The following is a 23,165-nucleotide window of genomic DNA, read 5'->3' as shown; positions in this document are numbered from 1 at the left end:
AGTTCAGTTTTTAAAGTCAGTTTAAAGTAGAAGCTCTGAGACAAAGACCAGTACTGGCCTTCTACTTCCATTGTGCCATAATGGTCCCTTTTACTGTTTTTTAACTCTCACGTCTGTCTTGTATTTTGGAAGCTCACCTCTTCTTCACCTTTCCTGCTCTTTTGCTTATCAATCTGCTGCACTCTTAATATCCTCTTTCTTCCCGTGAGGAGTTTGAATATTCTCTCTATGTTCTTTTGGATTTTTCTCCGGGTATTCCAAATTTTTTCCAATATCCAAAAATATGCACCTGACTGAAAATTCTAAATCACCCACCTGATTTGGCTACTAATTTCAAAATAAATCTGATCATCTGAACATTAAACCAATGCTTATATGTGATTTTCTCTAAAATATGAATTGGTTTGCAGGAAATCTAATTGACCAATAGATGGTGGCAAAAACATAGATGAACAAAACAGTTACTAGTTTGTGCTTGAAGATAACATTTAATAATATATACTACTAAGAACTACTCAGTAGATTTGACATAAAAGTTTAATATCTCTAGATGAAGGAGCAAAAAACTCTTTTGATGTTGGGCTCACAGGTGATGAAACTGTACAAGTAAAGTAGGGAGTAAACTTTTTTTCCCTTTTTTTTGGAAGTACTGCTTAATTTAATATTCATTTAATATTACTATATTGTCAGTGATGTACTTATGAGAGTAAAATAAGAGTAAAATAAGATCAGAACCTGCTTATCCTCCCGTAGTTTCTGCCCACAGCTCCACTGATGTGACCATACCATTTTGTGAGGGGCATGCCTCACCCCTGCTCTCACTCCTCAGCACCAAAAACTCAAAGATAGTAAAAATCTATCCAGGTGGCATCCCAGCATCCCACAGAGTAGTAGTTATTTTTCTTTTTTAAATCCATAACTCCACCTGAGTTTAATGCTATCATTAGAAAAAGTGAATCAGAACTACTGAGCATTCTTACAAAGTGCTTTTTATTGCTTCATAGACTTCATATATGCTTCTGAAATTTTCAGATTGTGGTCCTTGTGGAAATGCTGATGTAGCTTCGGGGACAACGTTGATAGGAATTCTTATTATGTCATAAATTTAATGGGTCACTGAAAGCCTCCCACACTGACAGATGCATGGTTTCTCTCTTGTGTGGGTATGCCGTGTCTTCAGATTTGTTGACTGGGTAAAACTCTTTTCACACTCATCACAAGAGTCGTGTTTTTCTTCACTCAGGCTATACAGATGAATATTAAAATTGCATAAATGACTGAAGCTTCCAACGCTGGTCACAGACGTGTGGTTTATCTTCAGCTGAGCTGAGCTGATCCAGCTGTCCTTGAGTAAAATCCACCCCACTCTCATCAGGATGTTTGTCAGGGATGTTGCATGTCTGGTTCTATTGAGCAAAAAGAGATGGACAGAGTAACAACAATCTGAGAACATATTTGATTTGAAATATTTCCTATTTTTTTTCAGTTGTAACATTTCATTAACTTTAATAATACTTTCTAATTAAAAATAACAAGATGTCCTGATGCAAATAATAATTTGAAATATCATTTACGGCTTCATTTACGGTTTTAGCCAGAGCATCAACGTGGTTAACATCTAGCTCCTCCCACAAAGTGTTGAGCAAACATCATGCTAATTCCCCTCATGGATGCAAGAGAAACAATATTGAGTACATGTATACCAACACGCAGCTCAAACTGTCCGAAAGCTCTTCTCTGATTGGCTCATATGCTTCCCATTTTGGCTGTTGATAGGCACTTTGAGGTTAGAGGACCATTACAATAATATCAGTGGTTCTTTGATGCTATGTTTTCTCCCTATCTAATTTCTCAGGTTAAAGTGACTCATCTCTATCTGTGGTAGACAGTTTGCTGCTGGTGTTACTCTGCTCTTGTTCCACAAAACTCCTCCATCAGTGAATCAGCTCTGACGTACATAAAGATAACAAGTTAGATAAAGCTATCCAAATATAGCCATAAAAACTACAATGATAAGAATTAAGAGTTATTACCAAAATACATACATAAATAATCACATATTCACTTTTAAACATTAGCTTGAAAAAAGAAATACTTGTAAGCAGCAATAAGAAAGATAGTAGGATGCCACTGGGATGACTGTAGATGTAATTTATAATCTGATCTCTGAGTGAGCAGCACAAGGATGTATACAGGGATACATGATACACAGTAACTTGTTTTAATGTAACCTTCCCAGTATTGATGTTCTAATTTAGTAGCAGATTGTTTTTACATACACAACAGAAAGGTTTCTGCCTATGTCATGCAAAAGAACAAATAGCAGTATATTATTATTATTATTATTATCAAGTGTGCTATGTATTTACAAAGAAAGCAGACTAACGCTCATGCTAGTGCAGTGAATTGTTATAATGTCATCCTTCATAACCTTTTCTTAAATAACATAAATTTATGATAAATTCTGAAAGGACAATGAAGAAAACGTGGCAGGTAGGAAATAATTAACTTTTAAATATTTATTTTGTTCCATCAACATATAGTAATATATTTGGTTTAGACTCTTTCTGATTAGCATGCTGTTAAACAACACATGAACAACAATTCAACAGTTTTAAAATATGTTGAGTAAGCAAATAAGGCTTCCAGTTCAAATGAATCCTAGAATATTTGAGTTATAAATAAATATACAAAGATGTTAATGGATGTACCTCATCGAGGTATACACACTATTACATAATGATGCATTTCTTGATGCCTAATTACAAAAAACAACAACAACAAACACAAAAACACTTTTTCGCTCTGCAATCACACTCCCTAAGCACTTCCGGGATCGATTTGCCCTGCATGAATCACGTGAGACGTGACTCTCCATTCAACGGCTCTGGTCTAGCCGTAAAGTGCAATGCTCGTTGCTATTGGAGACGCAATATAGGAAGTAAATTCCACTGTCTGCGAATCTTGTTTTGGGAACTCGAAAAGAAGGCAGAAATATATCTGTCACGGTAGATCTGGTCTGCTGTTCCTCATTTGGATCCGATTTTAACCGTCGACCCGTGTGGCTGTAACGCTAACGTTTAACTCCGTTAATCTAAGCAGGTAAACAGCCCGTGTGAAGCTGTGGGTCTAGCTATTAGCTGGCATAAATATAGAAGCTAACTGCATATTAGATCATAGAAGTTGTTTGATTTATTACGCCACATTGCCCTTGAGGCTGATAGTGAAGTGTACCGACTCAGGTGTACTAAGTAATCATTATTTATGTATATTTTACTCCAAGGAGTCAGAGTTGTACTTGTTTTAACTTTATTCTATATCTATTGGTTTCCCTTTTGGGGTAATTTACTGTCATCCTGTTTGTGCGTTCACTTTTAGGTATTAAAAGTCAATGAGTCGCAGTCGCAACCCACCTCCTCGGGGTCAAGGGGCGGCCCGAGCCAAACAGGTAATTACCCTCCCTGTCTGATAACTGTAAACTTTACGTGTGGCAAGCAGGCAGGACTCTGAAGCCGTTTCTCCTATCTGTCTGTCTGTGTCACAGATGGGGCTGCTCCTTGACCTGTCTCCGGATGGCGGCATGGATGATGAGGGAAATGATGATGAGCTGGAGGCAGAGTTGCTCAATCTGGTGGGAGGAAGGAAGGAAGGAAGAGCACAAGGGAAGAAAGGTGATGGGAGAGGTGAGGATGACACACTTCTGGCACATTAAGCCTTCTTTCTTTCTCATTCATGTGCTAATGTTTAAACTGACCTTTTCCTTATATCACAAAGAGCAGTTGACATTATGTTCATATGTTTGCCTCTTCTGTTCAGCTCCTGTTCCCATGGCTGAAATTGAGCGAATGGCAGCTCTGTGTATGAAAGATATAGATGATGACGACATGGGGGACGATGATTTGGATGATGAAGATCTGTTGGTAATGGACACAAACAGACACAAACGTAAGCGTTTCAGGGACTAAACAGTTAACTGACATTTTCCTTTCTGCACATAGGCAGAACTGAATGATGTTTTGGAGGATGATGAGGAGCATACTCCTGCTCCAACTCCACCTGCCGCTACACCAACAGCTCCTAAAACTAGTGTCGCCTCACACCCCTCACCTCCTGCTGCTCCCAGTGGTGCAACTGGGTTGGAGTCACGGCTCCTCGAGCGTATTGAAATGTATCAGACTGCCATTTCCAACGCCAAGGCTGCAGGCGAGACTAGCAAAGTTCGAAGATATGAACGCGGGCTGAAGGTAAAGCAAATAGGCAGAAACGCATCTTATAGGATGTGAAGTCTTGTGTACATACTTTTGTCTTTATTTAGAGTCTTCAAGTTTTCATTTACTGCTCAGATCAAGCTTTATGTTTATGGGTTTTTTTCTTCCACCTTAGACTCTACAGTCCATGCTAACATCTGCCAAGAAAGGAAAACCAGTCAATGAAGAAGAGATGCCTCCACCTGTTGCTCTCGGCGGAAAGTCGGATTCCCCAGCCCAGCCTGAAGTGGTTAAAGAACGAGAGGTGCCCAAGCCTGTGCTGGTCCCTCCCCCTCCCACCAATCAGAAACCTCTGAGGGAAGCTGACCCGACACCTCTGAACACTAAGCCAACGCGTTTGATCCCTCCCCAAAAGCAAGCTGCTGCCATGACTCCGGAAACACCTGCCATCTCTCCCCTCACACCCAGCCAGCCTAATGCTCATCACTCAGGTAAACACATTATGTGAATTATACTGTATATTAGAAGAGTATAAAAGTAAATACACGGTCATAGTGCAAGTTAATCAGATTAGCATCGTACTCAAAAGAATTGAATAATATTTGGTCATTTAAATAACTGCACTAAACAACACTGCATAAAAGATTAATTTGCGTTGTTTTTCTTTCCTTCTGCAGATCTTTACTTCTGTTTCAGTTTGAGAGAAGCTTTCTTTCCTTTATTAAGATTAAAATACATGTGGGATTTTTTTCACTTCTGATCAGACAGTACATTTTCTCTAGCTTCTGTTATCGACGACACCTTTTTAATAAATGCCTCACAATGTGATCTCACAGCAAAACGGTTCTTGGTTCAGATCCCCTGGTCAGTGGCTTTTCTGCGCGCAGTTTGCATGAATGCTTTTGTCTCCTTGCTAACACCGTCAGACATACAGTACATGCTTAGTTAATGAGTGACTCTAAACTGGCTGTAGGTGTGGATGACAGTGTGTTGTCTATCTCTTCGAGTTAGCCCTGTGAGTGCACCACTCTACCTCTCAGTCCTGTAGCAGCTGGGATAGGTTTTAGCTCTTCCATGACCCTTATTTTGATAAGCGGTTAAAGAGATCGATGGACGCTTAACTGACAACATACATTATAATTTATGCTGCTCTGACAAGTAGCGTGTCTGCTAACTAAATGTTACTGTAATGCTCGCCCTCACATGACTATGTCTTCTTCACGCAGAGGCGAAACAGGCAGTGTTGACCAGACAGAGGGATTATAAGATGGCTGCCATACACGCCAAACAGAGCGGCAACATTGACCAGGCCAAACAGCACTACCTCACTGCCAAGGTAACACAGCTGATGTCAGCCAGGGCTTTGGAGTAAGAGTGTGTGTGTGGTTGTAGTGTGAGGATTTTTCATAGTTTGTTTTAACAACGCTGCTCTTGATTTATGCAGAACTTCGATGTGATACTGGAGGCACTGGACCGGGGCGAACCAGTAGACCTGAGCTCACTGCCTCCTCCACCTGGTCAGTGGTTAAAGGAGAATGTTAGTTTTAAACGCTCATTCATGCACTCACTATAGTGCTAACAGTTTCCTTTAATAAAATTAAATTAATGCCCATTTAAATAAAATAATTTTGCTTAAAAAACGTCCAGTTTATAAGCTCCACTCTAACACACGTCATCTGTACTTAATTGAGTTATGTTATGTATGTTCATGTCACATATTTGTTTCTGCACATGTGCCAGAGTCTCACTCAGATGTTGCTTGTTCTCTGGCTGGTCTTGTTGAGGCACAGTAAAAATTGAGAAACTGTAAGAACATTAGCGCCAATCACACAAGCATCATTTAAAACATTTTTATATTTATTCAGCTGCAAAGTGCTTTCCAAGTAATGGAGATGTAAAAGAGTTTCAGAGACTAATTCACAACAAAAACTATAAAAACAACTCTGATGATTAAGGACTGTATATTAAAAAAATCTGTTTCACTGTAATACTTGAGAGCAAGAGTTACATCATCAAGTCTTTGGATAAAGTTCAATCGTATATTTTTTGGTCCAGAAACTTCTCGGCCACGGCCTCTATATTGTACCAAAAAACGGTCTTGGATTTGATAATCATGTTCAAACGGGGTTTAATGTGTACTTCATAATTAGTTACAATCATAACCTGTGTCCACTTCTCCACCGTCTGCAGGAGACGTAATAACAGAGCAAAGTGCGCCTCCTCAGTCTTCTTCTAAACCTGACCCCCCTGCTGCTCCTGCTGCTCCTGCGCCCTCCCAGGTGGCCACTGCGGGTAAGATTCCAGGAGTCCCAGTCCTTCACTTTAACCAAAAAGTGTGATGAAGTGATTTTAAATAAAAAAAGTCATGTTAAAATAATAATGTACGTTACTGTGTGTTTGTGCCTTCTGAAGATCTGCCTGCTCCCAAAAGTTTGGCTGAAGCCCTGCAGCAGAGGTTGGATATATACAAGTCAGCAGCAGAGGGAGCTAAGAGCAAAGGGGACGATCGCAAGGCCCGGATGCATCAGCGCATTATGAAGGTACACAACACAAATATTGTGGCACATGTGTTTGCTTGTTTTTTCCAAATAAACTCTATGCTCAGTGAAACTAAAAGAAACAAGATATTAAAACATTTTTAGCTGTTACAGCTTCTTTTTTTTAAAAACTAATTCCTCGATTTTGTGCTTGGATTGGAATGGAAATGGTTTTGTGTGCTTTCATATGTTAGATTTCAATATATATATATATATATATATATATATATATATATATATATATATATATATATATATATATATATATATATATATATATATATATATATATATATGTCTTGCAAAACTTGAGTGAAGGAAACGGTTTCCAGGGCCTAATCCGTGGATCGACTTCCTTCGAGGCGTGGACGTCTATCAGCAGAGAATGTACCTTCACCTATCAGCAGAGAATGTCCCTTAGTCTGTAACACAGTCAAATATATTCTCAAGCAATATTCAAGCATGCCATTCAGCGTGTTAGTACGAGCTCGGGAGCAGCTTGGGAGAACAAGAAAACAGAGACTGCTTTAGATTGTCTTCCCAAATTGACTCAACTTTATTCACAAGTACAACAGTTTATATAGAGGGTAAAATTCATGAGACAGCAGATTTATCAGTTTAAACCAGTACAGACCAAGATAAGGGAGCGTCTTCCTGCCCTTGGGTGAAGAAGCATCCTTTGTGTAGTTTATTAGTTCAGCTACAATTGTGATTATCTCAGCGACATATTTTCAAGGCACAAAACGAAGAGTTCTTTCATTAGTGAAATCTGAAACAAACCATTTGGCCTTCAACAGGCGTCTAAAAGATTAAGAAACTAATGTAGCTGAGGGAGTGATCTCTGTGGTATTTCAACCTTGTACCAGCCTGTGATTCTCACACATCAATTCTTGGGTCAAAGAGAAAAATAACTAAAACAAAGGGGCCTTATTGAATGACAGAGTTTTCCTGCATAATGTCACTATAAAACAATATCCAGTAAATGCTACCATGGTACTAAAATACCTAACATTGAGTAATATTAATTACTTAATGTTCACTCTTAACAGCAATATCAGGACGCCATCAAAGCTCACAAAGCTGGCCGACCTGTTAACTTATCTGATCTACCCGTGCCACCAGGTAAGTTTTGAGTTCATGTGTGTCTTGAGATTTTGATGTCTTGAGTTGATGTGTAAGGCTTCTTCGTGTGTGTGTGTGTGTGTGTGTGTGTGTGTGTGTGTGTGTGTGTGTGTGTGTGTGTGTGTGTGTGTGTGTGTGATTTTTGTTATTTGCTCCAGGTTGTCCACCGCTTCAGGGCACAGAGGGTGGTCAGCAGAACTTCATGGGTGTCCTGGAAACAGCAATGAAAATAGCAAACCAGGATGCAGACGCAGAAGATGAGGAAGAGGATGGGCACGAAGAAGCTGCCAAGGTAAAAAGAAGAATGGGGGGAAAAAACAAATTCAGGGACTGCCAAATGGCCAAATTGTGTTTTTTGCAGCCAAGAAATCTGATTGTTTTTGCACCAAGCCAAAAAAAAAAAGCTTTATTGTCTCCCATAATAGCTTCTGCAACTTCTATGGCAGATTATTCAGTCATTGTTTTCTCAACTGCACCTTCTGCCTATTGCATCATTTTTGGGCTTGTTAACAAGTTTATTAATAGCCGTAATAATTTACACAAACGCTTTAAGGTAAATCAGTTTATTCACACACAAACTCACAGATGTATTAAGCTGTATTTTGTGACCTTGAAATCTGTTCTTGTGTTCATTTCATTTGCTATTGATCCTAACCTCTGCAGGCTGTGGTGCGTCCACCTGTCCAGAAAGCAAAGTCTCCAGCTCCTCAGGCTCCTGCAGGCTCCTCAACTCCGAAACTGGGAGCTAAAGGTGAGTTTCAAATGTGGGTGTGTGTAAGAGGGGCATGTGCATGTGTCATGCGCGATGTTTGAGTGTTACACAACACTGAAGTGTTGTCATACTGCAAACCTTATGGCCCATTTATGCTCACCGTTCTCGCTCTCACAAAAGGCGCTATATGAAAAAAGTGACTGAGCAATATCAGATTTCATTGTGACCTGGTCTCAGTCCTGAACTTACCTGCATGTGCAAAAGAAGACGAGGGCACTAATTTTGCTGTTGCCAAGCAGTAAACATGGAGGACACCTGAGTCAGTGTTTACACTTTTGTCTGTGTGCAGTAGAAGTCAGCAAACTTGCGACTGGACAAAGAAGACGAGGGTAAAGCGAGACAACACTTCACTTTTGGTTTTTTGTACTGCAGTGGCTGCTAAGTCTTTACAGAGGTGTATGCAGCTGGAGCCAGGAGTGGATCGTGATGCAAATGGCTTCAGTAAAACAAATTTCATCCAAAAAGTTCAGGATGTAAAAATGACACTTATTTCAAGCAAGTGATGAATCAATTTTTACTGTTCAGACTGCGAAGAGAATCAGACCTGTATCTGATTCAGCACCACACACTGTTCAACCCAATATGTGACATAAACAATGTGTGGTCAAGAAGTGAGTCACAGATAAGCTGAAATAAACTTTTTCTAACGGTGTGAACGTGGTATACAGTAAGTTTCGCTTATTTTTGTCTTAATTATCCTTGTAGCCCAGCAGCAATTGGATTTCCTGTTGCTAAGGCGACAAGCTTTCATGCGTGCGGCACTGCGCTCCAAAAATATGAAGGTAATCTTTTGACTTCCCAGCTTATTTTCTTTGTTTTTGTTTTAGATGCATACAGTGCCATCTTTACAGTTATGCAGATGTTTTTAGCACAGCTGCCTTTGATGTTATTGGAATTCCAAACCTTTGTTGTATTTTTCATTGATGCATCTGTTGCTGCGTTTGTAGGACATGACAGGAGCAGCACAGCACCTCAGACATGCCAAAGGACTGGACGCCATGATCACTGCTGCAAAGTCTGGCCTGCCAGTTGACATCACCAAGGTTATAAATACATTTTCAATATATTAGTAATCACTGCTTGCCCTACGGTAGCTAGGATAGGTTCCAGCACCCCCACGACCCTGAATAGGAGGTGGATCGGTAATACTCAGGATAATCTTGATCAAGGGTGTCAAATTTAGTTTCACTAGAGCCACACTGGGAAATAAGAGTCATGTTGACTGTGAGACATCTGTAGTTTGTCAGGCTTTGATGGTCATGTAACCTGCATATACCACATAGCCTCATCAAACCTCACAGAAACTCTCAACTAGTCAACACAAAAAGCTGCACAGCCATTCTGATTAGTTTTACAACAAGCAGATGACTCATAACAACCTGTTTCATAAGCTTGAATATGATGGGCACTCACAATAAATGGCATATTTACACGTATTTGGAAAAGGCTCTCATAGCTCATTTTACTGGCTGGGATGTGACAATATAGTGGCAGCATTGGGGGAAAATGTTTTTTAATTTATTCTTTTTTAATTTAAAACATTTTTTTGTTCATGTGGTTTACCTGTACCCTACAGCAGCGGTCCCCAACCGTTTTTGCGCCACGGACCGGTTTATGCCCGACAATATTTTCATGGACCGGCCTTTAAGGTGTCGCGGATAAATACAACAAAATAAAACTAGTACCGGTACCGAAAAAATAAGATTTATTCATAACACACGTGAAAAGACCCAGGAAAATCGAGTTAACGATAAAAACGATAACAAAATAACGCTGAAAACCGATAAAAACCCTGAAAACTATACATTTCACACCTGAGCCTCAACTCTCGCGGCCTGGTACCAAATGACTCACGGACCGGTACCAGTCCGAGGCCCGGGGGTTGGGGACCGCTGCCCTACAGCATAACCTTCTGGCGTGAACTTGACTAAGCACACACTAATCACATAGCTTGAAAAGTCAGTTTTTGCCTGTAGTTACATGCGTCTTTTCAACTCGCCAACATTTTGCCTCCATACCCAGCTTGTGGTTCCATGTCTCTGCTGGGAAAGAAAATACTGCACATTTATATTCTTTAAAAACACCAATTATCTCACAGTGAATGGAAACGCAGGCCTGTCTTAACACTTGATGAAGAAACTCTGTCTCACACCTCTGTTAAAGTTGGCTTTGTGTGCGCTTCTTTGTTTGCTGGTTGGTTAGCTTGCAGGTGCTCTTCCCTTTTTAGTTTGGCATGTCCACTGGGCGCGTCACTGTGCATACCTCAGCTACAAGTAAACAGGAAAAATTTACTAAAAACCTGAAATAATACACAGACTGGTTGTATCATGCTAAAATAATTTATATTAAACGAGTTGTGTGTGTGTGTGTGTGTGTGTGTGTGTGTGTGTTTGCTGCTATACAGGTTGTCACGGCAGCAGGAGCTGAATGTGTGAGGTGTGTTAACACAATGTGACGGAAATAGAAGATGATAGGAAGGAAACACGGGGTGAAATCAAAACACCTGGTCTCACCTCCTGTGTGTGTGTGTGTGTGTGTGTGTGCGCACGCCTGTGTGTGCGCACGCCTGTGTGTGTGTGTGTGCGCGCACGCATATTTTCAGCATCATTACACTATTCATATTTCATATCTGTGCCAGTTGTCCCATAAGATTTTGATTTATTTTTGCCTCACTTTTATTTGACTTCTCTGCATATAACTCACTATAACTTGTTTATTTCTCAGTGTGTCCCCTCATGTGTTAACCAAGAATATTATGCTTGTGCTTCTGTTTGTTTGTCACACAAGTGTAAAAACAGACAGACAGGAAACGAAGTAACAAATGATTAGAGTTCGATCCAAGTTGGACATGCGGTTTTCAAAGCTGTGTTGTAACTCATAACAGAATATTTGTATTAAATCAGTTACATTTGTATTTGAATGGGTCCTGGTAACTTTCTAATTGTCTTTATTATTATTTGTTTGTTTCTATTTCTCCTTTACAACAGATTCCCAGTCTTCCAGTAAGTGAAGAAGACTACACCCTGGCTCGTTCCCGTACCTCTCCTTCTCGTACCACGAGTGAGCAGTACCATAACCTCATGGATCACTTGAAAAAGCAGTACGAGGTTAAGATGCACCTTTCCCTCATCTTTATGCTACATTTTATCTGAAAAAGCACCTTCTTGACGTCCACCTTACATACTGATGTTAATGTCATGTGTTAGTTACGGTTATTAGTTACGAAATGTTCATACATATTGTGATTGTGATTCTTAAACAGACAAATAACAGTTGTTCTTTATTTTGTTGTCCTCGCCTACGGTATGTTCTCTCTCTCACACACACAACACGCCCTCTTTTGTTCTCTCTCCATGAACAGAAATGTCTGGGCCTCTCCCAGCAATTCACAAACACGGGAAACGTGGCCGAGGCTTTAAAGTAAGAAACTTTTTTTTGTTTTAGTTTTATAACCGTGGGATTTTTTTTTTTGCAGTCATGTTGGAGCTTAACATTGAAAAGATCACTGTTTACCTCAAAGGCATCAACACCAACTTCTAGAACAGATCTGGTTGTGATCACATTAAGTATAAATTCACCTTTTCACAAAATTTCAATAAAATCTGAAATACAGAGAAAGGGTTTTATGACTCAGATTAATGTAGTTTTTTTTTTTCATTTTAATGAATGTCTGTAATAAATCTAACTGAGAACTTCTGTAATTCTTAATTATATTGTCAGCATGCACACAGTGATTTTAGCTATCTTTATATATGATGTACCTCTTTATAATATTTGTAGTTTTCTTCAAATATTTTGACATTTAACCTTTGAGAATTGTACTTTAAAACTTTTTCTTATCTTCAGAGGGTTTGTCCTGCTTCCTCATTTTTCTGGCATGGTTTGAAAAATCTTGTCCTGTCCTAGAAAATTAGGATTTATTTTTACAGATGATGCACAGAGTGTTTTGTAATCGCGGATTTTCAAATGCAGTGATATATGTGTTTGTCTCAGGAAATAGAGCTGTTCAGCTGTGCAGTTATTAAACTTGTTGTATTTCAGTACCAGGCGAGACCAAGATGTGTGTAGACGTGTAGACACGAAAATGCATAAAAATGACAAAATCAAACTAAAAGAAAAATGTTTTTTGTCACACAGATCTAAAAATCATGACTCTGTCTCTCACCCAGGTCTGAGAAGTTACTTGAGGAGACCATGAAGTACATAGAGATTCTAAAGAGCGCCTACACAAAGGGTCATCCAGTCCCCAAGTGCCGCACCGAGGAGAGAACCTTCAACTCTATCAAGTCAGTAGCAAACATTCAGAATACAGATTCATTCATAATAAACACCATCGCAAGTCGCTCAGTTTGTCTGTTGGTCCATCACTTTGGTCCAGAAGGATTTCTGTAAATCTTTCGTGGTCTCCTCCGGCCAAACGTTACCTGATTTTTCTTCTAGTCATAGTTCTGCTGCGCTCTGTCAACATTATCCTTATTTTACTTAACTATCAAATTTTCAGATCAGTTTATATCTTAGTAACATCCTGACTGGAGATCAAGTCACTTCAACAGCGTTATCAAAATTAGAAAAGAAAAAACTAACCAGCTCTGTAGTCGGATTAGATTCGTTAGATTATATAATTTGTGTTTTGGTTATTTTTTTTAAATGGTTGATTTAAGCCATGTTTTTAATTAATTTTTAAGGCAGATGTATTTGACAAATGACAAATACATCTGCCTTAAAAACCTAATACAAATCAGCCTGCAGTATAATGGCCAACATGATGTTAATTAATGTAATTCATCCATCCAGAGGACGCCTATGATAAAGACTACTAATCATCTGTATAACTTTTTGTTACTCATCTTGTGGCATTATGTCAGTGCCTGCAGAAAAAGGAAAATCTGTCAGTCAGTCAATTAAGCCGCGGTTCATCAAACTGTCACTTTTATTGTGTATTTTTTAAAACGTTATAATCAAGATGTTTTGACTCTATGAGGATTGTCCTTTATATTTAATTTTCTACTCGTACATGAGCTGTTTAATTTTGAAAGCAAATGATTGAACATTAAAGGTAGTGCTTTTCCTGACTGGATTGATGGATGACTCAGAGTGACTCATTGTGACTCACTCTGCCTCTGCTCCAGTGTCATACGGAGCTAACAGCTAAGCGACTGTGGCGGTGACTCATTCATCAGTTAATTGTTTGCCTCTCCGTGATGCTGACTGATGCTGACTTTTGAAGCTGTTTCTGAATGGTGTTTTTTATGTTTGTTTGTTTGTTGTTGTTGTTTTGCTCCGCAGGATCAACCCCAACCTGACACTCAATGACCTGATACTGTACGTCACCCGAGGCATCAACCTCCCAGCTCCCTCTGGTATTGAAGTCATCCCCATCTTTGAAATTACCAGGCAGTAATCTGTCAGATCGCTGTGCACTGACACCTAGCTTCTCTCTCTCCACAGGTGTCTCTGCTAATGATCTGGATGCCAGTGTAAAATTTGAGTTTCCTTTTCCCAGCGCGGTGAGAATCTTTCACATTCACTCGCTGTGGACGTTTCAGTCCGTGTATTTACATATGTGCGTTAATGAATTCTGTGTGTGTGTAGGAGGAGGCTCAGAGGGACAAAACCAACACAGTAAAGAACACCAGCAGTCCAGAGTTTAAAGAGACTTTCAGACTCAACATCAACCGCGGCCACAGGGCCTTTAAACGAGTCATACAATCCAAGGGAATCAAGTTTGAAATCATCCACAAGGGGTAAAACGCAGCAGCTTCAGTAGAAAAAAAGAGAATATGCTTCCATATCGGTGTGTTTTGTTTGTTTTTTTTCCCCTCGTTGTAGCTTCTGTAAATTGTATTCTCTGCTGTGTTTACAGAGGCCTGTTTAAGAATGACAAAGTACTGGGAACTGCTCAGCTGAAGCTAGAAGGTCTAGAAAATCACTGTGAAATCAGAGAGATCTTAGAGGTGAGTGTTGATTACGCGTGCGCGCACCCACACATGTTCAGAGGCGGTTTAACTGCGCGCGTTTGTTTTTTGTAGGTGATGGATGGACGTAAAACTACAGGCGGAAAGCTGGAGGTGAGGGTGAAGATCAGAGAGCCTCTGTCAGGCGTCGAGTTGCATCCAGTGAAGGAGAAGTGGCTGACTCTCGAACCAGTCTCCACGCCGACAGAGAAACAAAAGGAACGGGTGAGTAGTGTTATCAATTAAACTGACCCGCCTTTGTCTTTGGACTGAAACACGTCCAGCTCAAGCAGGGACGTACACAAGACTTCCATGTGTGATGCAAACTGTGCAAAACACTGAGCCAAAGTGCTGCCTCACAAACTGGATGTTCATATGTGTCAGAGCAGAAGTGTGAAGTCAGCCAGTATAAACAAAGTGTTTGGTGGCTGATCAAATAGTGTCTGAAACCACATCTATTTTAAAACTGGTGATCTACCAGTAACATCCCACTTCACGCAGCGATTTTAAGTCTTAGAGTGTACAAGATTTTAGCGTCTTCGCGAGTTCTCTTTATTCTTCACGCAATTACTTTATGAACTCAAGTGCTAGTGGTTCTTTGGCACAGGAGAAACTGGCAAACTCTTGAATCCATACTGCTGCATAATGTTTAGTCAATGAGTGGAAACACCGTTATAGCCTTTCAGGAAAAATGGAGACTACAGCGATATCTTTATCTGAACAATTGTCGTGTTTCGCTGCTTTCTGAGAAACAGTTTTCACACGTGAATTTCAGACAGTTTCAAAAGAATCACAGTTTTACTTTCTCACATGGAAAAAAAAAACAGAAAATTGGATTCTTTCAAAATATAGACCGTTCTATGCAGTTCAAGTCATAGAGCTGCCTGGGTAGAATTACAGAAGCCAGGATGCATGATCACATAAATGCAGCAGATACATGGAGTGGAAATGCAAGAAATATATTTGAAAAGCACAAAATAGGGAAAAAATGGCTGTGATGGAAGTAGTTTATTAAACATGGCTCCACAAAAGAAGGAAAACAAACAAGAAGCATGTACTTTCCTCAAATTATTGCTTTTTGTTATTAGTTGTTTTACTTGCGTAATTTTTTTCAACCAGGTTGTTTGAGGTGCGACTGGCGCTGTTGTAATTACATTAGCTCATTGTGTCATCTTCTGCTGCGATGATTCAATGAGGCCTGACTTGAGTGTTAATACATTCGTGTGCTTTTTGTAAAGTATGTGCTGCATTTAAATAGAAATGACAAACAGCCTTGCTTTAAAACTCACTCAAACTCTCGGCTTTAGGCATCTTTTTTCCTTCTTCGTGTTTGGGTGTCTTACTGATGCTTACTGACTTTTTTTTAGTCAGCCAGGCTTCTTTACTGATTTTAATTCATTCTGTATCGTTTTTTTATTTTTTTTTTAGGACAATTAATGTTTATTCTATTTTATTTGAGTACACTGCCTTGCTACCACTTATCTGTGAAAAGCAGTTTTAAATAAATGATGCTTATTTATTGATGTTTTGCATCTACACATATATTCTTACCCATGGTTTAAACTGCAATCTATTTCACGAACAATTACAAACAAAGTTGAAACAGAATAGTGACAAAGATTTGAATTTAAACACTCTGAGCGTGCTGGAAAGCAAATCGTCAGTCCAGTAGCTGTACCAGCTTTTAGTCTTTCCCACTGTCAGTAGCCAGAAGAAGCAAAAAGCATTGCTCACATCGTAGCAGACTGCAGGCTTTTCACTCACATTAAGTGCAGCCAGTACCTTTTAGATGTGTTTGGACTGCAAACTTGTTGTGTGTAAACCAGCCTGCTAGTCAGATTACGGGTAAATAAAGGTAGGCATTACAAAAACTAGCAATGCACAAGTCAAATAACCTGATTTTCATAAACCTGGGTGAAAATGAGTCAGTTGCCCAAGAAATCTAAGAAATGCTCTGGTCTGCTTGTTTAGGCTCCATCTCCTCAGTCCAAACCGAGACATGGAGGAAACGGCAGAAGCAGCTCTGATCAGCCTGCATCTCCTCGGTCTAAACCGAAACACGAGGCGAGCAGCAGGAGCGGTCACTCCAGCAGCTCCCCTCCACAGTACAAACTCCACAGCTTCAGCCTCCTCAACTACGACAAGGAGCGGCTGGAGAGGAAGGTAGTACTGCGTGTTCATGCGGCCCGAGTCGACCCACAACGTGCACTTCACTGATGCTTACAATGGCCCGAAGGCGCCAAGGTCTCGTCACTCATTACGCTTGTCTCTCAGATTACAGAGTACAGAAAGAACAAGCGGGAAACCCCGTCTGACCTCATCCATCAGCACCAAGAGGTCACACACCGACTGCAGTGGCAGAAAGCACAGCTGGAACGAGCCTCTCCTGCCATGCTCACAGGTAACACACACATCTCTTACTTTTGAACATGTGCTTTTACCCCTCCCTAAAATCTTAGCCTGACTCAGTTTTGGAACAACTTGACCGAGACAGGAAAGTCTTTCGTCAACAGCATCTATGTAGAGCAGTCCAGGTCCTCAAAGTACTGGCTGATAGCAGCACACAGCTCCATCACAAGTCCATCACCGGGATCACCACTACAGCCTAGAATTGTTTCAGCTAAATGGAACAGTTTTTGTCATTTCTGCTCTGTATACCACAATATTAGATATTAGATTCAGATTCAGTTGCTGCTTTTTTGTGAGTCTTTGCATTCACAAACTATTTAATAACTGAAAAGCTCCTTTAGGTTAGACTGTCCCATTATTTTTTTTGCCTTGCGTTTCATTATTCGTTTGCACTGTGAAGTGAAGTCGGATCAGTTTTGCAGCATTTGGCTGAATCTGAGCAGCACCCTGTGCACTTCAGAATTGATCTTGCAAAACTCCAAATCTAACTTTTAAATTATTACATTGATGAACATCGGGTTATGGATGCAACAACATCTCTGCATCTTCTTTTTTGTCAGGCAGGTTTTGTGGCAGCTTTAATTTTTGCAGTAATTCAGTCTGATAGATGCATCAAATTGGCACTCAAGTCATAAATTGAGGATCCCCTCTGCGGAGAAAGTAAAAGTTGTTTTATTATTAAGGATTATTTAAGGTTTCCTGCTGCTGTCACTGTCTCTGCATCTCAGAGAAACTCTACCTGCATTTGGCAGTGTCCCTCAGAGTGGTTGGTTGGTCGGTTAGTTGGTTAGTTGTGGGCTTTGCTGTCCTTGCTGCTGCTGTGTCAGTCTCTTGATGTGTGTGATTGTGCTGCCACTCCACAGATCCTGTGGTGGAGGCTGCTGCATCGAGGGGCCATGAGTGGCCCTTGCGTGCAACTTTACCCAAAGCACAGGCAGAAACGAGCTGTTTTATGGTTACTGGTTTATTTGTTCTAAATCTACTGAGGAAAGCAAACACAGGACTCACTGGCTGAAGATGAAAAGAGAATTAGCTTTGAGTAACGAGACGTCTCCGTATAACTGTCCATCTCAAGAGTACATAGGTGGCAGTGCTTCCTTACTGGCTTGCAGTTGTAGCTGAAGAACAGACTCACTGCTCACAGAAAAGCTTATGAACAAAATACTATACAATGTTAAAAAAAAAACAACAAAGAATGCATAAATAACAAATGCAGCATAACTATTTCTCAATATGGGATTTGAAAAAAAATCTAAAAATCAGTATGATGGCAAAAACTGAGCCTAAATCCCAGGTCGGGATGAACCGTTTCCCCATCACTTCTTTCTGTTTTCTCGCAAAAAATTCATTCTGTTTAAGATGATGATGATAACGAATCATGTAACTCACTTTTTCCTTCACCACATGTGCAGAATATGAAAACGTGCTGCAACGCTTCGTTCAAGGACTTTCTGAGTCTGTGAAAAAATACTCCAGCCAAGGAAACCGGGTGAGTGCAGGGTCAGGGTATGGACAGGCGTGTGTGTGTGTGTGTGTGTGTGTGTGTGTGTGTGTGTGTGTGTGTGTGTGTGTGTGTGTGTGTGTTTTAGTGTGAAAATTTTTTTTTTATTCTCCTTATATAGGACGCTGCCAAGGATGCACTGGGCAGGTTGAAGATGGTTGAGAATGAGGTAAGGCTTGCTGTTGTGTAATTGTCATGTGTATATAAAAGCAGTTTGTTCAGTGTGTTTACACCTTCTCTCTGCTCCAGCTGGAATCGCTGAAGAGGAAACGCACTGGATGAGAGCAGAATAAGGAGTGGAGCCTTGGCTGGAGTACTGTTTTCTCTCTCTCTCTCTCTTTCTCTCATACACACTCATATACCAAACACTACAGTGGGTACAATAAGTACCTTTAGCATGATTCAGTGCTGCAAAACAACTGCATGAGCTAAACTGCTAATTCAGTCAGTTGTTCCTTTAGCTTGTGTCATATGTGGTTAGTTACCTGCCACAATAACCTAACAAACGGCTGCAGCCGCCAAGCAGACGGCAATTAAAAACACATCCAAATGTGTAAAGAGGGAGATGCATTTGCACTTAAACAAGACAAACACTACAGGAAACTGCTTCTAAAGAATGGCTTTACAGACTTTGCTGGTATTCTATTTTGTTTTGGGTTTTTTTTTGTTTTTTTCCCAACGTTCCTGTGACAATTCTTGATGAAGTAATCTGCCAGAAGACTTGACGTTTTACATTCGGCACCAGCTTTTGGTGTCTACAGATGACCAAAAATATGTGTGTGTGAAGGTGCGTGTGTGTGTTTGTCCACGCACTCTTAGGTGTGTTTAACCAGTGAACTAGAGGGTTTTTTTTTTACCTTTTTCCCTGTATTTTATGTGTGTAATGAGCTTAATCTAATCTGTCTGCTCCAGTGTTCACAGATTACAGTAATCTGCTCCGTTTGGAGTGCTGTGATACGGGAATAAAAGAAAAAAAAAAACAACAAAAAAAATGGGGCTTCGGGGTGCAGCAGCCTACATCCCATGATAAGGGATTAGTGTTTATGTCACCAAAGAGGCGACTACATCAGACGTAGAGTCGCCTCTGGGGGCTGGGAAGAGGGGTTTTAACAGCGTGCCATGAATGTGGTAGAAGCTTAGCCTCGCTAAGAGATTGCTGCGTCTTCATCAGCTGTTTCTTCTTTGTCGTCTTCGTCATCTTATTTTCCTCGCACCCATTCCTTTCAAGATTATTCTTGATTAATAGGCTGCCCTACTCATAATCTATTTAAACTCTTAAACAATATGAAGCCCGCTGTGCTGTCACTTAGTTTAAAACAGTTTAGAGCTGCTGCGTCAGAGTGCTTTTTTCCCCCACAGATTGTGGTGGATGCAAAAACAGAATTTGTCCCATTGAGCTCTCCAGTGGCAGCACAGTGGATACTGAAAAATCTAACCACAGGAAGGCGGCCCTATAAGTGTCAGTATGGCTGGGTAATTGCTCATTTCTGTCTCAGTTCTCCCACAGACACCTATGTCATCATCATCTTCCTCTCTGCCTTCCCTTCTTTTTGGAGAATAAAGTCAAGCGGACAAAATACAGATAAAACCACTTAAACTTTGACACGCTGACAAAGTTGAGGTGGGCAGATTGCAATGATCAGAATGATTTGCCACAACACCACAAGATGTACAAAAAAAAAAAATCCGACAAATGTGGGCTGCCATGTATTCTGAGATCTGGGCAGATGTTTGGTGTGCTAATCTGACAATAGCTCCTGTTGCACGTTGATTGCATCCAGCCGGGATGTAGCAGACTACTTTAAGTGAGCCTTATTGTGCGTTTTGTGTTTGAATCCTCAATATTAACGATGTCTGGTAACTCCAGTTAATAGTTTTTTGGTCATGTGACACATCAGATAATCATGTGTTCACGCTAATCCACTCACTGCTTCACTCCATTAGCAAATAATCCCGGTTAAAGTTGGCCTTCCACTGTGTGGTGACCCTTATGTAACACCCGTTGCCCCACTTTTTCTTTTTTTTTTTAATCAACAGAGGACATCTTTTGACTCTTTGTAAATGTTATGCTGATTTTGATCATCTCATATTATTTTGTAGATAGATCGTAGCATTAGAACATCAGATTGGAGTATTAAACATGGCTTCAAATCTTTAAACGTGCTCCCTTTCCTTCTAGGTGATCGTTTGTGTCTTATTTAAATCTTTGTACGGCACAGACTATAATCTTGAACGCTCCTAAAACTCGAGCTCGAGCCAAGCAGGTCTGGATTAATGTCAATGATGCATTTATGCAGCAGTGTAGTTTAAGTACAAATTTATTTGTAAAGCTTTGGGCATTAAGAAAGATTTAAATAGTGAATCAGCGGATTACTCAACTTGAGCAAATTTGAAGGTTCTGCTAATGGTTTTCATACTGTACGCAGGGCAGAGCCAAGGGATGAACACAGCTGAAAGTCTGAACCACCTCTCTGTCCGGACCTTACACTCAGCTGTAAATCTGTTAGAGGGGCTATGCATGTAAAACTGGAGTAAACATGTGCCTGTTTGTTTCAGCAGAACCATTTTCTTTGACAATCAGCAGAGGGTTACATAAAAAAACAAAATTCTTAAAGTCCTTATGGTGGACCTCTATACTTCCTTGTATAAGTTAATCATGAAACTGAATGACCAATATTTGGAGATCAGTTTCTGGGTCGCCGGAAGTAATGGCCTCATGTTAGCAACACACACAGAAAGGAAAGAAGCCCCCAATTACTGCTTATAACTTTAAAACAAAGGGACTAGTATTTAATTTTAATGTTCCCGTGTTCTGTTTTGTTTTTCCTGTGGATGAAACGCAAAGCTGAATGAATTATTTGAAAACAGAACATCTGTCCCAGGAGTGGGGTTCACAGAAAGACCAGCTCTAATGGAAAATAGTGAGTTGGACTAAAACAACAACAACACAAAGATGTCGTTCCGATTAAAAGAAAAACATCTGAGTGTGACCGTGTAGCAGCTGCATGTTTGAGCCTGCACAAAAAGTGCAACTGCACACCGCCACCCCCATCCCCGCCTAGACCACACCCACTTTTTTTTTTTTCTTTTAAATCCAGAGCTGTAACCCCACGTCACCCCAAACACACAAACGCACTCCTGCCACATCACCCCACTCCCCAAATAACCTCGCGGCCTCTGAGGCTGACCTGTTGTCGTAGCAACGAGCTCATCAGCATTCAGTGTGGTAGGTGGATGGTCAGGACCCGGGTGGAGGGACATATTGTTAGTTTGTCCTGCTGGTGACTCACACTCCGTTTCTGCATATACAACACACCACAACACACACACTCCTGCTCACTCTCTTTTCATACGATTGTTTGGCTGTCTGTCTTTATCCTGTTATTGATTTCATTTAAAAAAGTTTGGTCTAAGTTTTGTTATTTTTTTGTTTTTACTACTTTCTTCCCGATGAGTTGGGTAAATGTATCCATTTATTGTTGAAGCTGACATCTTTTAAAAAATTTGCTAAGTCACGTAAGGGCAATCATTATAAATGTAATATTTATATTTGGTAAATATGGCATAATATGCTCTGTCTCTTTTTTTTTAAGTGAATGTCTTGATGATTGATGCAGTTTAAAATGGGAATGTATGACGGCCTGATTCTTGAGGCTTTATTATCTTATGTATGAGGTTGGTGTTGACACGAATAAAGTGGTGAAACCGCAGTGAGTTTGTGTCATTATTAAGTCTACTATAGGTAAGTATAACACTAAAACACATGAAATGTAATAAAGCTAACTAAAATAAAATATAAATGCAGTTTTTGTTTTGTCAAGAACACCCAGCCCGAGGGAGTGTTGATGCATGTGTTTGGTAAGGATGTCTACTTAACTCTGAGGGTTTGTATAAAAACTAAACCTAAGAAATGTCAAATGATGACAACTACACTGAAAGAATGAGAAGAAAAACATCCCAGAAACCAGCTGAACAAAAACGAAAGAACAATTAAGAAACACATGTTTGAAACCACATTTGAGTATTGAGAATAAATTAAGCAGGGGTCAGTTTGCCCTTCCACATGGAAGACTTGGTTTAATTAATTTGAATTTTCTCTGCATCAGAAGAGGATGCAAATGTATTTATGTAAAGAAAAACACAAAAATCAGGCACCCGTTGACGATTCAACACGTATTTTCCTTGTAGTGGAATATTTCACTTATGCTTTCACTCCTTAGCAAGCACACTTTATCTCTCTGCAAACAGCAGAGTCTTTAGTGGCTTTTACTCAATGCCAAAGGGTAGAACAGGTTCAAATGCTTCTTGTTTTTCCTCTGTTATCCGCTTGTGTGACTCTCATTTCAGATAATGTGAGAGTCACAGACTTGTATATGAAGCACTGAGGTCTACTGTGCTCTTTACTCGTTAATGCAAATCATTTATGAGTCTGTGCTGTGGTTGGTAACATGATTTTAATTTTAACTAAAACAAAACACTAGGTGTGGGGAAAAATAGTAACTGGATTGAAAACAAAAACTAGACTTCAGACAAAAACTTGAAAAAAAAACCATGTAAAACATCTTTTAGGTTTATAATAATAAATAAAATAATAATAATAATAATATACTGCTACAATATAATAATAGTGATAAACTTTTTAAACTTAATCTTAAATCGCCT

At 39.9% G+C, this 23,165-nt stretch overlaps 1 protein-coding gene across 1 annotated transcript; it reads left to right on the top strand.

The window, feature by feature from the left end:
- The first annotated feature begins 2,895 nt into the window (after window positions 1–2,895).
- On the top strand, window positions 2,896–22,213 carry cc2d1a (coiled-coil and C2 domain containing 1A). The gene is made up of 28 exons (XM_014411934.3): window positions 2,896–3,102; window positions 3,379–3,448; window positions 3,545–3,683; window positions 3,817–3,920; window positions 3,999–4,244; window positions 4,384–4,699; window positions 5,435–5,544; window positions 5,653–5,725; window positions 6,399–6,500; window positions 6,621–6,748; window positions 7,795–7,867; window positions 8,026–8,159; window positions 8,531–8,618; window positions 9,345–9,421; window positions 9,587–9,682; window positions 11,627–11,746; window positions 12,001–12,059; window positions 12,809–12,925; window positions 13,926–13,999; window positions 14,088–14,146; window positions 14,232–14,383; window positions 14,503–14,593; window positions 14,669–14,818; window positions 16,565–16,756; window positions 16,868–16,994; window positions 18,415–18,491; window positions 18,625–18,672; window positions 18,753–22,213. The coding sequence occupies exons 2-28, from the start codon at window positions 3,392–3,394 to the stop codon at window positions 18,783–18,785; spliced, it is 3,042 nt and encodes a 1,013-aa protein (XP_014267420.2). The 5' UTR covers window positions 2,896–3,102; window positions 3,379–3,391; the 3' UTR covers window positions 18,786–22,213.
- Window positions 22,214–23,165: the final 952 nt, after the last annotated feature.

Source organism: Maylandia zebra, linkage group LG6, assembly GCF_041146795.1.
Source record: "Maylandia zebra isolate NMK-2024a linkage group LG6, Mzebra_GT3a, whole genome shotgun sequence".
Lineage (NCBI taxonomy): Eukaryota > Metazoa > Chordata > Actinopteri > Cichliformes > Cichlidae > Maylandia > Maylandia zebra.
This window is presented reverse-complemented; position numbering and strand designations above follow the sequence as displayed.